Source organism: Fukomys damarensis, unplaced genomic scaffold (genome assembly GCF_012274545.1).
Source record: "Fukomys damarensis isolate Sample0158 unplaced genomic scaffold, DMR_v1.0_HiC HiC_scaffold_3, whole genome shotgun sequence".
In the NCBI taxonomy this organism is placed as follows: Eukaryota; Metazoa; Chordata; class Mammalia; order Rodentia; family Bathyergidae; genus Fukomys; species Fukomys damarensis.
In genome coordinates this window covers 47917662-47931479 of record NW_022900915.1, presented here as the reverse complement: position 1 = coordinate 47931479, position 13818 = coordinate 47917662, and the positions used below count along the sequence as shown (strand labels likewise).

Below are 13818 nucleotides of genomic sequence, written 5' to 3'. Positions count from 1 at the left end.
CAGCGCGGGCACACGTACGCCTTAGCCTGGGCCCCACGCGCCCCGGTGCCGCGCTCCTCCTCGTCACCAGAGCCAGACAGCACAATCTCGATGGTCACCTCCTCTTCCAGGCCGTCCTCCAAGGGTGCGGGGCTGGGCGTGGCTGTGGAGACCAGGTGCGGTGCATCAGGGGCACCCACGATGTCTGCAGCCCGGCCTCCCTCTCCAAGGAAAAAGCAAGGGAGAAGGGACCCCAGCATTGAGGGCCTGTAGGAGGGCTTAAGACCCACAGGCCAATCTCCCCCACCCCCCACCCCAAGGTATCCAGGAGGAGCGAGACAGGCTCTATGGTGTCACCCAGTATTCCCCCAAGTGTCACAAGGGGAGATGCCAGGTGTCCCGGACCTAACGTTGCTCAAGCATTTCGGACACCACCGCCTCTGCCCTCCCTGTCCTCACCACCAGACTCAGAGCTCCGGTTCTGGCTGCTGCACCATCCTGGGCACAGCAGGAAGTGGGCAGTTCAGTGGCTCGGGCTGGGGTGCTCAGAGAAGCCTGGGGTCTCAGGGCCTGGACTTGGCAAGGCAGAGGAGCACCACGGGCCACTGTCCTCTGCTGCAGCTGCAGGCCTGCGCCCCAGTCTCCTGGGCTAGGAGCAGGTGACTCCCACAGGCAGAGTCCTCAGCTGCTGGTGACTGGTGAGCAGTACCTGCTGGCTTTAGGTGTGGGTGCTCGTCGGCCCAGTGGGCATTGCAGGCCAAGGCTGACCCAGAGTTTCAGAGCAGGACCACAAGGTATCTGAAGGGTCTGTGAAGGGTCACACGGTATCACTGTGTCCTCCTAAGGACAGGGTGGACTGCGGGGGACACAGCACAAAGTGGCCTTCTGCAGCCATCAGGACAGGTGTGAAGAAACTGCCTGAGGACGCCTCCATCTTGGACGAATGGCCTCCAGCACTGAGGACCCTTGTCTGGTCCCAGTGACCCAGCCCATGACAATCCACTGGTGGGGACTCTTCCTCCATGGGCCTGGAAGTGGAGCTCAGCTGAATGGACATGCAAGTGGTGACCGGAGCTGGCTACGGACCCAGCTGGAGGGGTCAGGGTAAGGTGGCCTCTGGCGAGGTCTCTAGGGCACAGAGCAGCTCACTGCTGTTCTGAGGGGCAGGGTCCGGGATAAGTCAGACCCTGGATGACCAGGGCCTGCTGGGGCTAGTGACTCCTATGCTGTGTGGTAAGGGTGCTGCCTGGCTCCTTCCTGCTGCTCATAGTGAGCTTGGGGGCAGACAAGCCGAGGGTGCAGCTGTCAGGTAAGGAACAGCACAAGAGATCCCAGCGCTGTCTGTCTTTCGCTGCTGTAAGGAAAGCCCTGGGAAGCAGGCTCCAGCTGAAGGAAGGTTGGTTCCATTGGCAGGAGTATCACCTGGCAAGTGGCAGTGGCAGGAGAGGAGAGATCACATTGCCAGACAGGGAGTGGACGGCAGCCTCTGTCCCCCATCGACCCGAGTCCGCCCTTAGCACCAGCTCTGTGGCGACACAGCCCTGTCCACATGAAGGAAAGCACTGCTGTGCAGCACCCTTGGCCCTGGACGGAGTCCCGACCACACAGCAGACCTAGCCTCATCAGTGACGGGATTCGCCCTGTGGGGCTCTGCACGTGTGCTGGCCACTGGCCTCTCCTCCCCTCATGGCTCCTTGGGAAGAAGAAACAAACTAACAGCTCTCATGCGGTGAGGCATGGCGTCTGGCCTGGCCACTGCCACTCTGGGCTGGGCTCTGGCTCTGGCTCTCTGGACCTGCAGTGTCCCAGAGAGTGCCACCCGACACGGGCACAAGGTGGGACCCTGCAATGGCAGCACCCGCTGGGCCCTTCTGGTTGCTCCCTGCACTGCCCGCCCGGGCCTTTGGGTGACTGCCTGCCTTGAGCCAGAACCGTAAGCCAAACCAGCCTCTCACGCAGCACCCAGCACACAGTGTGGGTGACCAGAAATAGAGCTAACAAGTGCAGGTACCTCACAGAGGAAATACGAGACAGTGCCCCTTGGTCAGGCCCGGCAGGCAGGTGGCACAGGGCACCAGGGGCAGTGGGAGGCACGGGGGGGCATGTGTGGGCAGCCCCGCCCTCAGTCCACTGCTGCCCTCACGTCACTGACAGCGGGGAGCAGAGCCTCCTGCCCAGGTGGGGAGAACTGAGACCAGGGCCACTGGACACTGCCGGTGGTGCGCCGGGACTGTGGGCTGTGTGTGCAAGGAGCGGCGGGACCCAGAGGACCCTGTCTACCCTGCACAGGGCCCGCTCGCCTGCCGGAGAGTGTCAAGGCCTCCCGGCCAAGGGGACACTTGTGAGCTGTAGGCTCTGGGAGGCTGGGTTTGGTATAGAGCATCTGAGCCCAGTGGTAGTTTGTTTATTTTTGGTACTGGGGATCAAACTCCGGACCTTGTGCTTGTGAGGCAGGTGGCGGAACCACTGAGCTAAATCTCCAGCCCATGAGCCCAGGGGTACGAAAGTCTGTGAAGCCTTGGTCTGCCTTAGAGGGGAGGGTGACTTTTATCATGGTGACCGAGGCCACACCGTGGTGGCTGGGCCTGCACTTACCACACAGCGGCAGGGCTGCCACAGCTTTTGTCGTCAGCCTGCTAGGTCAGGTAGGAAGGGGACAGCATGGGGTGGAGACTGTGCTTGGCCCCAGGGACACACGCACACTGCACTTGGGCACACACATGAGTGTGCAGCATGCCCGTCCATGTCAACACACACGATGCCTTGCATCCTTGCACGCCGGGCTGGGCACCCTCACCTGGGCAGGTGCTCTGAGCAAGCACGGGTGCCTGGCAGGCCTGGAACTCGGGTACCTGCAGCTCCTCCCACCTGCTCCTCTCCTCCACTGGGAATGGCTGGAGTCCAGGGAAGTCTTGGCAAGAAGATGTGGACAGCATCATCACATATGGGGCCACCCCCAGGACTGTGCACAGGACCACACAGCCGGAAGAGAACCCAACCCCGGGCTGGTCCAGGGTCAGAAGCCTTGGCCACGGGACAGGGAGAGGCCTGCAGTTTCAGTACTGCCAGGGGGAGCAAGCTGCCCTTAGTGAGCCAAGAGGTCTGGGACGCACATGGGCAGGGCGGCCTCTCCCCTTAGGGGTCCCCACTCACCGGAGGAGTAGGGAGCCTGGGGCGCCTCCCTGCCCTGCAGCTCTGGCAGCTCTGGGACCCGGGGCTCGCTGTCCTCTGATGGTGAGAGGGCCGGCTGGGCCTCAGGATCGTCTGCAGAGAAGGGTGGACACACCCAGTCAGCCAGGGCTCCACAGACAGGGACAGCAAGCACAGGACAGGATCACTGTCCCCCAGCCTTGAGGCAAGAGGTGGCTGCAGGGATGTTGTGATGCTGGGGCCACGCAGTGTGGGAGGCACCAGGCCAGCAGGAAGGGGCAGGAGAGGGCCATGGCTGGAGGGCAGGCCTGGGGCATCAAGAGAACATGGAGACATGATGGCATGGCACGGGGTTGGGGACCGCACACGCTGACCTCGGGGCAGACAGCAGGCCGGGAAGCTCAGACCCTGCTGCCTGGGCCGGCGGGCAGTAGCAGAGCCTCACCCGGGGACACGGAGACCCCACAGTCCTCGCCGATGATGAACTCTCCATAGAAGCCCGTCTGCGCAGGGTCGAGGAGGGACCAGTCCTCCTCAGAGAAGCACAGGATCATGTCCTTAAACGGGGATGCGCGAGTCTGCAAGCACAGGACACGGGGTGCTTGGCCGGCTGGGGCTGCGGCCTCGAATATGTGAGGACACCAGGGACCAGTGTGCCTCTGGGTACAAGGCTGTGCCCTGCCTAGGTGTCCACGTCACCCCACCACAGCCACTGCAGCCCTGGGGTCATTAGGACTCAGTTGGCGTGGTTGTCCCGTTGCGTGCCCAAGAGCCTGACCTCTGTCCTCCCAGCTTTATTGCCCTTGTGAGCTTGGATTCCCACTGGACCCACACCAGGTGTCCAGAGCTTACTGCTGAGTGCGAGCCACCTGTGAGCAAGGCTGGTGACGCCTTCCACCTCCTCCCAGCTCTGCAGAACAGGACTTTTTCCGGTGCTCTTGTGGTGGTGGCGGCCCCCACTTTTCCTCCTGCCCCTGGGCTTGACACTGCAGGACGCAGCAGACTAGAGGCATTGATGGGCACCCAGGAGATGCAGAGCTAGGGAGGCCCAAAGCGGCAGCTCCGATGGGCACTACTGGGGGCTGCCAGCAGAACACATGGTGACTGCTGTGCCCAGCCAGCAGACGTGTGGACTGCTACCCTGGCCCCACCACCCTGCTACACCAGGCCCCACGCAGAGAGCTCAAGGCCGACACAGCCCATGGGGCTGGCTGCTCCCTTGGAACACTGTGAGACGGGTGCCCTTCCCATTAGGCAGGACAAACCAAGACAGCTGACCAAGTTTAGATGCCACCCATGGTCTGCTGAGCTAAAAACAGCACTGCATCAAAAATCAGAAAAAAAAAAAGAATCAGAACAGATCTCAGACCAAGAGACAGACAGTAAGGCCTTGTGGTGCCAGGGGCTGGGTATGGATGCGGAGGGACAGTAGAAGGTGAGCGCGGACAACTGGGGCACAGGTGACAGTTACAGAGGCACTTGACCAGCCCAGATGGAAACAGAGTCCAACTAGACCCCCGGAGTACACTGCCGAGAAATACAGCACAGCCTGAGCCTCCGCAAAACTGGAAAAGAGATGCAAAGCCAGAGTTTCACAAAGCTGGGCAGTCTCCCCACAGGCTAATTTGCAAGGACCTAGCAGATTCACCTCCTGAAACTGCAAGCAAAGAAGGAAAGTGTCTGAAAAGCAGCTACAGGAAAACCACCCCTTCCCTAAGGAGGGCAAAGTGAAAGGACGGCAGAGCTCTCACCAGAGGCCATGGAGGCCAGACAGATGGGGCACCAGAGCCGGACGGCGTGCAGCATGCCAGTGACCCCAGTACTGTACTTGGAAGGCTGAAGCAGGAGGACTGATGCAAGTTTGAGGCCAGCCTGGACTACACAGCAATACCCGGTCTCCAAAGAAAAAAAAAGGAATTAAATGGTACGAGAGCGTATTTCTCGGGTGCAGAGAATTGTCAGCTTGGATCCTGTGTCTGCTGCAATCTGTCCTTCAGGAAGGGAGGGGAAAGTCACACATTCTCAGATGAGGAGAAGCAAACCCGTCTGTGCCTAGCACAGAGAACAACTAAGAAAATGGCTGGAGCCGTAACAGGATAATACTAACTCTGGCTGCTCAGAAAGCTGAGGCAGGAGGTCACAAGTTTGAGGCCAGCCTAGCAGCTCAGTGACACCTTGTGTCAAAATTAAAAGAAAAAAGAAAAAGGGCTATGGAGAATACTTGCACTGGGTTCAATCCCCACCATCACAAACAAACAAAATACACCTCCACCAACAACCTAACTTCACAATGTGAGCACATGCTGTCAGAAAACCTCACTTCAAACGTAATGATGCAGCAGTAGGCCGAACGAGAAGTTATATTAGTATCGGACAGGCCAGCTTGAGGGCCAATACCTCACCAGAGACGGAGGCTCTTGTTTTCATGAAGGAGTCTGTCCAAGAGGGCATGGTGTCTGGAATGTTATGCACCCGACAGGCTGCATGCCATGTGGCAAAATAAGACTGAAAAGAAAAAGACGCAGCAACTCCTGAACCTGGGACTCCATGCTCCCAAAAATGGGAAAACATCAAGTAGACAGAAAGCAAGCCAGGATGGGGAACTGGACAGCAGCACAGGGCCCAGCCCCTCAGCTTACAGGCCGACAGCAGACAGGGCTTTCACCAGGCAGACACTCGGCTCGTCACAGCCCCAAAGAAGGAGCCGGACCTCAGACTGCGAAATACGACTGAAGCAAGGTACGGATAACAGAAAGGTAATGAAAGCCACCACTTCCTTGGAAATTCAGCAATACGGTTCTACATCATCCCTCAATCAAAGAGGAAGACTGACGGGAAATTACAAAATGACAAAATGAATGAAAATAAAAACACACAGCTAAAGCAGTCGTGAGAGGGAAATCTGCAGCCCTAAAATACTTCAGGGAAGGGGAAGTCTCAAATCAATACACTCCCAACTCAAAAATTTACAAAAAGAAGAGTACAGTAAATCCAAAGTATGCAGAATGAAGACAATAGAGAAAGAGCGGACATCAATGAAAGTGCAATAAAAAACAGCCTGTAGCAAGACTGACAAAGAATTAAAGCGAGAAAGCACAAATTTCCAATATTGGCAATAAGTCATAAGTAAGCCGATAGACCTGCAGATGCAAAAAGCATCCCTACAAATAACTACACACACATTTAACAGCTTACAAAAAAAGAATCAATTCTTTGTAAAACCCTATTCCCTGGGAAATAGCAAGTTAGCCTCAATACTGTTGAGAAAATTTGATATATCATTAAAAACCTCTTGGCCCACCAAATGTACACATTCACAGGTTGAGCTGGCAATAATTCTGCACAACTTCTTTCAGCAAGAGGACACCTCCCAGCTGCTTTATGAAGTCAGTGTTTCTGGGAAACCCAAAGCAGACAGAGACAGTAAAGGTAAGAAAAGCACTGAACAACAACCTGTGAATACAGACACAAAAACCCTGAACAAAATAACATTAAGCGGAACTCAGCAACACATAAATAAGACTTTATACCACGTCAGGAAAGGACATCAGGCGGGTTCAGAGTCTAACTCCAATCAATATCCAATGCCATCTGCTGTACCTCACAGGCTGAGGAAGAGTCACAACATCCTATTGACTCATGCAGAAAAACTTTACAAAAGTCAGCACTCGTGCAAATGAAGAGAACTGAGGAGACACACGTAGGACTCGGTAGTGAGACGTGAGTGCTTCCCCACAGATGAAGGGCAAGGCGGTGACTGCCACTGCTGTGCTGCCAGTCTATGGAGGAAGGGCCCCACATTTGGCCAAGAAGCGAGACAGAGAAGAGGGAAGGAAGGCACCTGCTGAGGAAACAAGAAGCCGTCATTTACAGAGAACACGCCTCGTTCAAAAGCAAAGCAAACCAGAGAAACTCAGGGGACCCTGTTTGGTTTTTAATCCTCTTTGAATTTACAAGTGACTTCAGCAAGAAAGCAATAGAAAACAAACAAAATCTAGCTGGATGTGGGAGTGCACGCTTGTAATCCCAGACTCTGGAGGCTGACGCAGGAGGATCACCCTGAGTTTGCGGCCAGCCTGGGCTCCATGGTGAGTCTGAGGCCAGCCTGAACTACACAGTGAGACCCTGTCTCATAAAACCAACCAACCAAGCAGACAAACAAAAACCCAACTGCACTTTTACATATCAGAAACAAGTATATTTACGTAAAAATTAAAAATAAGGCTGGGTGGTAGTTCTGTGCTAGAGAGCCACTAGCCTAGCACAAGCAAGGCCCAGGTCTGACTCCCAGAACCCCAAAATAAGAAAATCAATAAATACATAAAGCAAGCAAGCAAGCTGAAGTAATTTTGAAGACAATAAAATGGTAGGAATTGGTCTGCTTAATTTCCTTTCTTGACACTGGCTACATCCCCAGCCTTAAAAAAAAAAACCCTGAGACAGGGTCTCAATAAGTCACTAAGATAACTACGTGGGGCACCAAATTGTGATCCTCCTGCCTCAGCCTCCCAGAGTGTGGGACTACAGATGTTTACCACGCCAGCGTTAAGACAAACTTTATAACCACATATTTTACTACTGAGTATAAGAAGTCTAAGGAATAGCTGCCTTATTTCTTTCAATTGCATGTTTATCTAGTTAGCTAAGAATAAGGTTTACTTAAGGGAAAATAGGCCCAGGGGTGTACAGAGAACGGGCTTCATGTTGTGTGCAGGTCCTGGCTTGAGTGGTCTGCTCCAGCACAGACACCCTGTGGGCAGCACAAGGGCAGGGGAGAGGGCGCCGGCCAGTGTGAGGAAGCTCCCTCCAGCAGAGGAGGTGAGACACCTGCAGCACAATACCAAAGCACTTGATGTTATGGAACCATATACTTAAAAGTGGGTAAAATGGGCAATTTTATGATGTATTTTACCAGTCACAAATAATAACTTTTTGAAATGCTGCCCAGCTGGTCTCGATCTGGTAGGCTCAGCTCATGGTCCGCTGGGCAGCTGGGTCCAGGCGCATCCCACTGGTCATGCATGGTGAACAGGCAGCAGCCCACCAACTGCATGGGTGGGAGTCAGAGCCCAGGCAGGCAGGCCACTGTGCTGTTGAGGCCTGGCCGCCCTAACCCACTCTGCTCCACCCGAAACCTGAGCCTTTCTGGCACCCACAGGATCCACACTGACCAGTTTTCTGGCCATCCCTTCAAGTGCCCATGAAGTCACCTCCAGGCTCAGCATCCAGGTGTGGCGCTACTTGGATTTCCCATGGACATCTTGGTGTGCAAACTCCCCCTTTCAGAAACCCCAAACCCTAAACAGCTCTGGTACCTGCGTGTGGCTTCCTGTGCTGCTGCCTGCCAGCTGGGCCGCCACCTACAGGGACCCTGATAACAGGGCAGCATGCACCTATGACAGCTGAGCATCACCCAGCCGTCAGAGCTTGGAGATCTTAGGGGCGCAGCAGATGACAGCCCTCCCCGCCGCCTGCAGCAGGGCATGTGGACACTGGGCCCACACAGGCCACACGCAGGGATACAGTTGGAGACTACCACACCCTTGCGTGCCATGTCCTTCCCTTGTTTCCTAACAAGGTTACACGCTACGGACGAACAGCTGTAAAACCAGCACATGGCTTCCCTGGAGCCCCAGAAGGTGCCCAACCCTCCACGGGCTTCCGCAGACACTCACCGGGGGCAGCGGGAAGGTGGCCACCTGCTGCGCATCCCCCACACTGTCCTCCTCCAGAAGGCACGCATCCTGCGGAGCTGCAAGAGATGCACGGGCACCTGAGCCTCATGCAGCTTGCCAGACTTGGCTGCCATGGGCCAGCCCCGTCCCCACATGCTGCATCAACCTCAGTCCCACCTGTGTGCATGCATGCACTCGAACACACACACGCACACACACACACACACAGGCTCTGCCCAGCAAGTGGGCATCAGTGAGGGCAGCAGGTGGGGCGATCCCTTGAGCTCACAGCTTTGAGAGCACCTGTGTAGGTGTCAGACCCCTGCCAAAAAGGAAAAAAAAGCCGGGCATGGTGCTGTGCACCTGAAATCCCAGCACTCAGGAGGCTGAGGCAAAAGGATCACCAGGAGTTGAAGGCCAGCCTCAACTACATAGTGAGACCCTGTCTCAAACAACAAGAAACAACAACAAAAAAGAAAAGTAAAAAAGTATTGTTGCTGATGGTGGGAGTCAATGTGGGGTTGGTGTTAAAATATTTTCAAATAGAGACTTATGTGGAAGCTTAGATACTGCAGGTTCCGTGAGGAAGACCGTTATCCAGGGGTAGGCGAGGACAGGAGAGGAGCCAGACCCGAAGTGGGGACAGAAACTGCTCCGCATGCTGGGAACAGTGTAGAGGTTCCTCAACACCCAACGGCGAGGGCCAGCAGAGCCTCTCATGGTCTCTACACGACGCAGGCCGCTCACATGGACTATTCATTCACACACAACAGCCGGCCTACGTGTGCCTCCGCGGATGCAGGAAAAGAACGTGGTGTGCAGTACTCAGCCTGCAGCAAGACAGGTCCTGCTATTCTGGAGGACACTGCAAAGGCTCGGAGAGACAAACACTCCAGGCCCTTGCTCGTGAGTGGGAACTATGTGAAGAGTCCAGTAAGGAGCAGAAAGTGGCAAGACAGCTGCCAGAGGCCAGGGAGGGGACGGCTTCGGTCAGGCAGAAGGACAGACTGAGATCTTCATGGCACGTGACTGATCAACACCACAAATGCCAAGAGCAGGCTCTTTGCCACAGGGCGAGGCAATGCATGAAGAATGCACATGAACTGGACTCAGTTTCTTGGCAAAGCATCAAACCACACTGTACATCATATAGATACGCACTTTCACAGTGTCAACGTAAAAGTGTAGCTAGGGGCTGGGAGTGTGGCTCAGTGGCACAGCGCCCACCTAGCCAGCATGCACGAGGCCCCAGTCCAATCCCCAGCACGCGCAAAGACACTTAAACATCGTATGTCCGCATACCAGGCACACAACTGAGTGTGAGTGTGTGCGGTGTGCAGAGTGCACGAGGTGACCGAGTCCAGCGCGTTGGCACAGGGTCACTGCCACCACGGGTCCACTCTGCAGGGTTAAATGCGTGGAAGCGCTTGCCGCCTAGCGGAAGCTGAGCCGCCCCATGAGTGAGTGCTGGGGCCGAGGGTCACGGTGCAGCTTTGGAGGGATCTTCAGGGTGGGAACTCTGCATCTGACTGCAGGCGGCTCGTCCATAACAAACCTGTCCCCCATGCGTGGACGACCCTGTTCAAACAAACTGGACAGCTGACCTGAGCCTTCAGCGCTAGGCCTCGGGGTCCCCTGCAGTCCTCTTCCACCTGCAGCAGGACCTCTCCTGGCACCCGCTTCCCACGCAACCCAGGCCCACTGCACTGTCTGCGTGGAAGAGTGGCTGTGTCCCTTACGCCCATCACCACGGAATGCAACCCGCGTGCCCAAGTCTTGACACAGGAGCTGCTGCACTTGAGGTCTTTCCACACGTGGTATAGCCGAGGTCTTTACGTGGCCTTGTGCAGCTGCCTGCCCTGGACACAGCTTGACAAGCACACGGGGTGCAGAAGCGCCAAGGCCAAGATGGGGAGGTGGTGCTTGCCTATACTTTGAGCACCGTGAGGAAGAGGTAGGAGGATAGCAAGTTCGAGTCCAGTCTGGGCAACAGAGCAAGACACTAACTACCTCAGAAGGAGATAAAGGGCCCAAGTGGGGTTGCTACTGTCTTCACTGGAGGTACAGCTCAGTCAGGAGGTCCTGGGTTCAATGCCCAGCACCACAAAATAAACACATAAAAAGAATGCGTCCAGGCTGGCTGAGCTTGCTGTGAGCCTTTAGACTCCATAACTTGGAGAACAAACTGCCATGCATAAGCCACTGGTCTGTGTTCCATTGAACCCTGTCCTGACTTTACCCAGCAGGGCATGCGGTACTTGATGTGTGTGGAAGGCAGCTTAGCTCTCCCCACAGGGAGACTGGCCGGCCTTCCACTTTGCGGAGCTTATGAATACTGTGCTAAGATGCCCGCAAACCTGCAAACCGCCAGATGCGCTGGCTGCCCTAGGCTCCTTCTCTATTCTAAGGTCAGGGCAGTGTGCTGAGGCTACTGAGAGTGACCAGACCAGGAGGGATCCCACCAACAGCGCACAACAACCACAACCACAGCCACAGAGCTGCACCCAGGATAGGCTCAAACTCTTCCTCCTGCCTCAGTCTCCCAAGTAGCTGAGATTCCAGGTGTGACCACAGGCCAAGCTGGTTTAGAGTTTAAAAAGCCAGCCCTGAGTCATCCCTACCAGACTCAAAGTCAGGCTAATCTGTGACAAAGCCAGCGGCCTGGGGCACTGTGTGTAGCTATTCAAATCACATCCTGGTCCTCCCAGCAAGGACCCCACTGCCCTCTGAAGCACTGGTGGATCTGCGGACCTGGGAAGCAGGGGCAGCTCAGGCTCGGCACAGACCCGGGCCCTGGCTGAGAACAGACAGGACCTGGAGGTGCAAGAGAGACCCCTGCCTGCCCCTAGTTCCCCTCTGGGACCTTCTGAGGGAGAACACAGGCACAGAGGGGAGACACGGGAAACCAATGCAGGTCTTCAGGACAGAAGGAAATGCTAATACAGCCATCAGCAAGTCACAGACCCGCCCAGCCTACAGGGGGTGCTGCAGGGCACCCGACCCCACCCTTGCTCAGTGGCTGGACTGCCATACCTGGACCCTCGCAGAGCTGGCCAGGTGGTCGGCTGAGGCCCAGGGCCATGGGCTGGGCATCCTGGCTCTTTGCAGGGTCGCTCAGCTGGCCCTGCCCCGGGCCCAGGTCAGGAGGGCTGTCCCCGTCATCAATCACCACGGGGTCCTCACAGTGCTTGCGCTGCAGCCCCACAGAGAGAGCAGGTCAGATACATGGGGATCCCAGCCAAGGCCGGGCCTGTGACCACCCAGCTCTTCCTGGGCCTTGGACAGGGTTACCCAAGGGACCACACTTCACACCCAAATTACAGCCTCTAGGGAGTGGGACTTGCTCTCCTAAGAAACCAAGCTCTAGTCTGGGCATAATCAAAGTTAGGTGGCTCAGGCACAGGCCATGGGAGGGACCACAGGGGAAGGGGGCAGCTGTCCCTTCCCGGCCTCCCTCTCTGTGCTCTCTCACCCACTGCCATGGTCTCCCAGGCTCCCGCTCCAGTGCCTCCACAGCGGCCACGGCCTGCTCGCCACTCTCAGGCTCCTGGGCACGCACCCAGGCCTGCACCTCGCGCGGCAGGATGGCCAGGAACTGCTCCAGCACCAGCAGCTCCAGGATCTGCTCCTTGGTGTGGCGCTCCAGCCGCAGCCCTCTCTGTGCTCTCTCACCCACTGCCATGGTCTCCCAGGCTCCCGCTCCAGTGCCTCCACAGCGGCCACGGCCTGCTCGCCACTCTCAGGCTCCTGGGCACGCACCCAGGCCTGCACCTCGCGCGGCAGGATGGCCAGGAACTGCTCCAGCACCAGCAGCTCCAGGATCTGCTCCTTGGTGTGGCGCTCCAGCCGCAGCCCGCAGCACCTCATCTTCCGGGGCTCCTCACTCTCCTGGGGAGCCAGCACACGGGGGCACAGGGCTGTGGGCATGATGGGGTTTGATGGGGGTCAGCGGCAGGAGACGACCCTATTTCCAAACAGAAATCGCTGGCTTCAACACTGTGCACTCCTGCAGGTGCTTCTGGGGTGGTGACAGGGTGACATCCCTGAGGCGGGGACAAGCCAGGGTGTGGTGTGGGTCCCTCCACACGTGGGGACAGGGATGCCCTGCCAGCCCTTCCCTGGGGTCACTGCTGCAGCCTCCCCTGGGCTGTGGAGGTCGGCAGGGAATCGGGGTGGTGGACCCCACATGCAGGGAGAGGGGCGGCTGAGGCTCAGTGGTACCTTCGGAGCCAGGGCCTGGGAGACCTGACGTGAGCAGATGCGCCGAGCAAGCCACTGTCCTGCCGCTTTGGTGCTGCTGTCCCGTCCCGGCTCTGGAAACCGTTACAAAATTAGCTGGAAGAGCAAGGACAAGAGCATGGGAGAGTCGTACAGAACATGGGAGCCTGAAGACACTCTGCTGGTGCTGCCCGATGGGGGCCGTCTCCACAGGCAGCTACACCCAGGTTACCAGGCAGAAACCAACCACACTGGTTAAAAACACCAGTACTTCCAGAGAAGCCTCCTTCCCAAACTGGTTGCATCTCTGAGAAAATAAATCCTTATCACACCTTTATATATTTGCAGTACTGGTGATTGAGCTACAAACCTAGACGCAGAAATTATTTTCAAGAGAAGGTCTTGCCAGGTCACTAAACTGCCCGGGCTGGGCTCAAACTGGCAATCTTCCTGCCTCAGCCTCCCAGAGGGACAGAAGTGTGCCAACACACCTGGTTCTTTATCAGGTTTAAAAATAACCTTGACCTTCAACCTGGTCTCCAGCGACCACATTTCGCAGTCCCGCCCTGTCTAAAAAGGGACTCTCGGGACCCCGGACACCACAGGCCCATGTCTCAGCAGCTAGGCAGACGTCCAGCAACACCACGGGGCAGCAGCAGAGCCGTGGCGCTCAGCAATCCACACCTGGGACACGGGGACTTCAAGGGCTGCGGGGCCTCGGTTCCCCTGCGCTTCAGGCTGGGCGCTGGCCCCGACTTATCTGGACGGCTCCCGCCCGCGGCGTGGGGACCGGACG

The 13818-nt window shown here is 56.7% G+C and overlaps 1 protein-coding gene across 1 annotated transcript in view; it reads right to left on the bottom strand.

Moving 5' to 3' along the window:
• Znf496 (zinc finger protein 496) overlaps nt 1–12660 on the bottom strand; it is a 13072-nt gene extending 412 nt beyond the window's left edge. The window contains exons 1-7 of the mRNA XM_010612057.2: nt 12477–12660; nt 11838–11997; nt 8805–8881; nt 3575–3707; nt 3133–3243; nt 2777–2890; nt 7–142 (exon numbers count right to left, since the gene is read on the bottom strand). Coding sequence (XP_010610359.2) covers nt 7–142; nt 2777–2890; nt 3133–3243; nt 3575–3707; nt 8805–8881; nt 11838–11886 — 620 coding nt within the window. The 5' untranslated portion in view covers nt 11887–11997; nt 12477–12660. The remainder of the gene's footprint in view (nt 1–6; nt 143–2776; nt 2891–3132; nt 3244–3574; nt 3708–8804; nt 8882–11837; nt 11998–12476) is intronic.
• Between the last annotated feature and the right edge of the window lie 1158 nt (nt 12661–13818).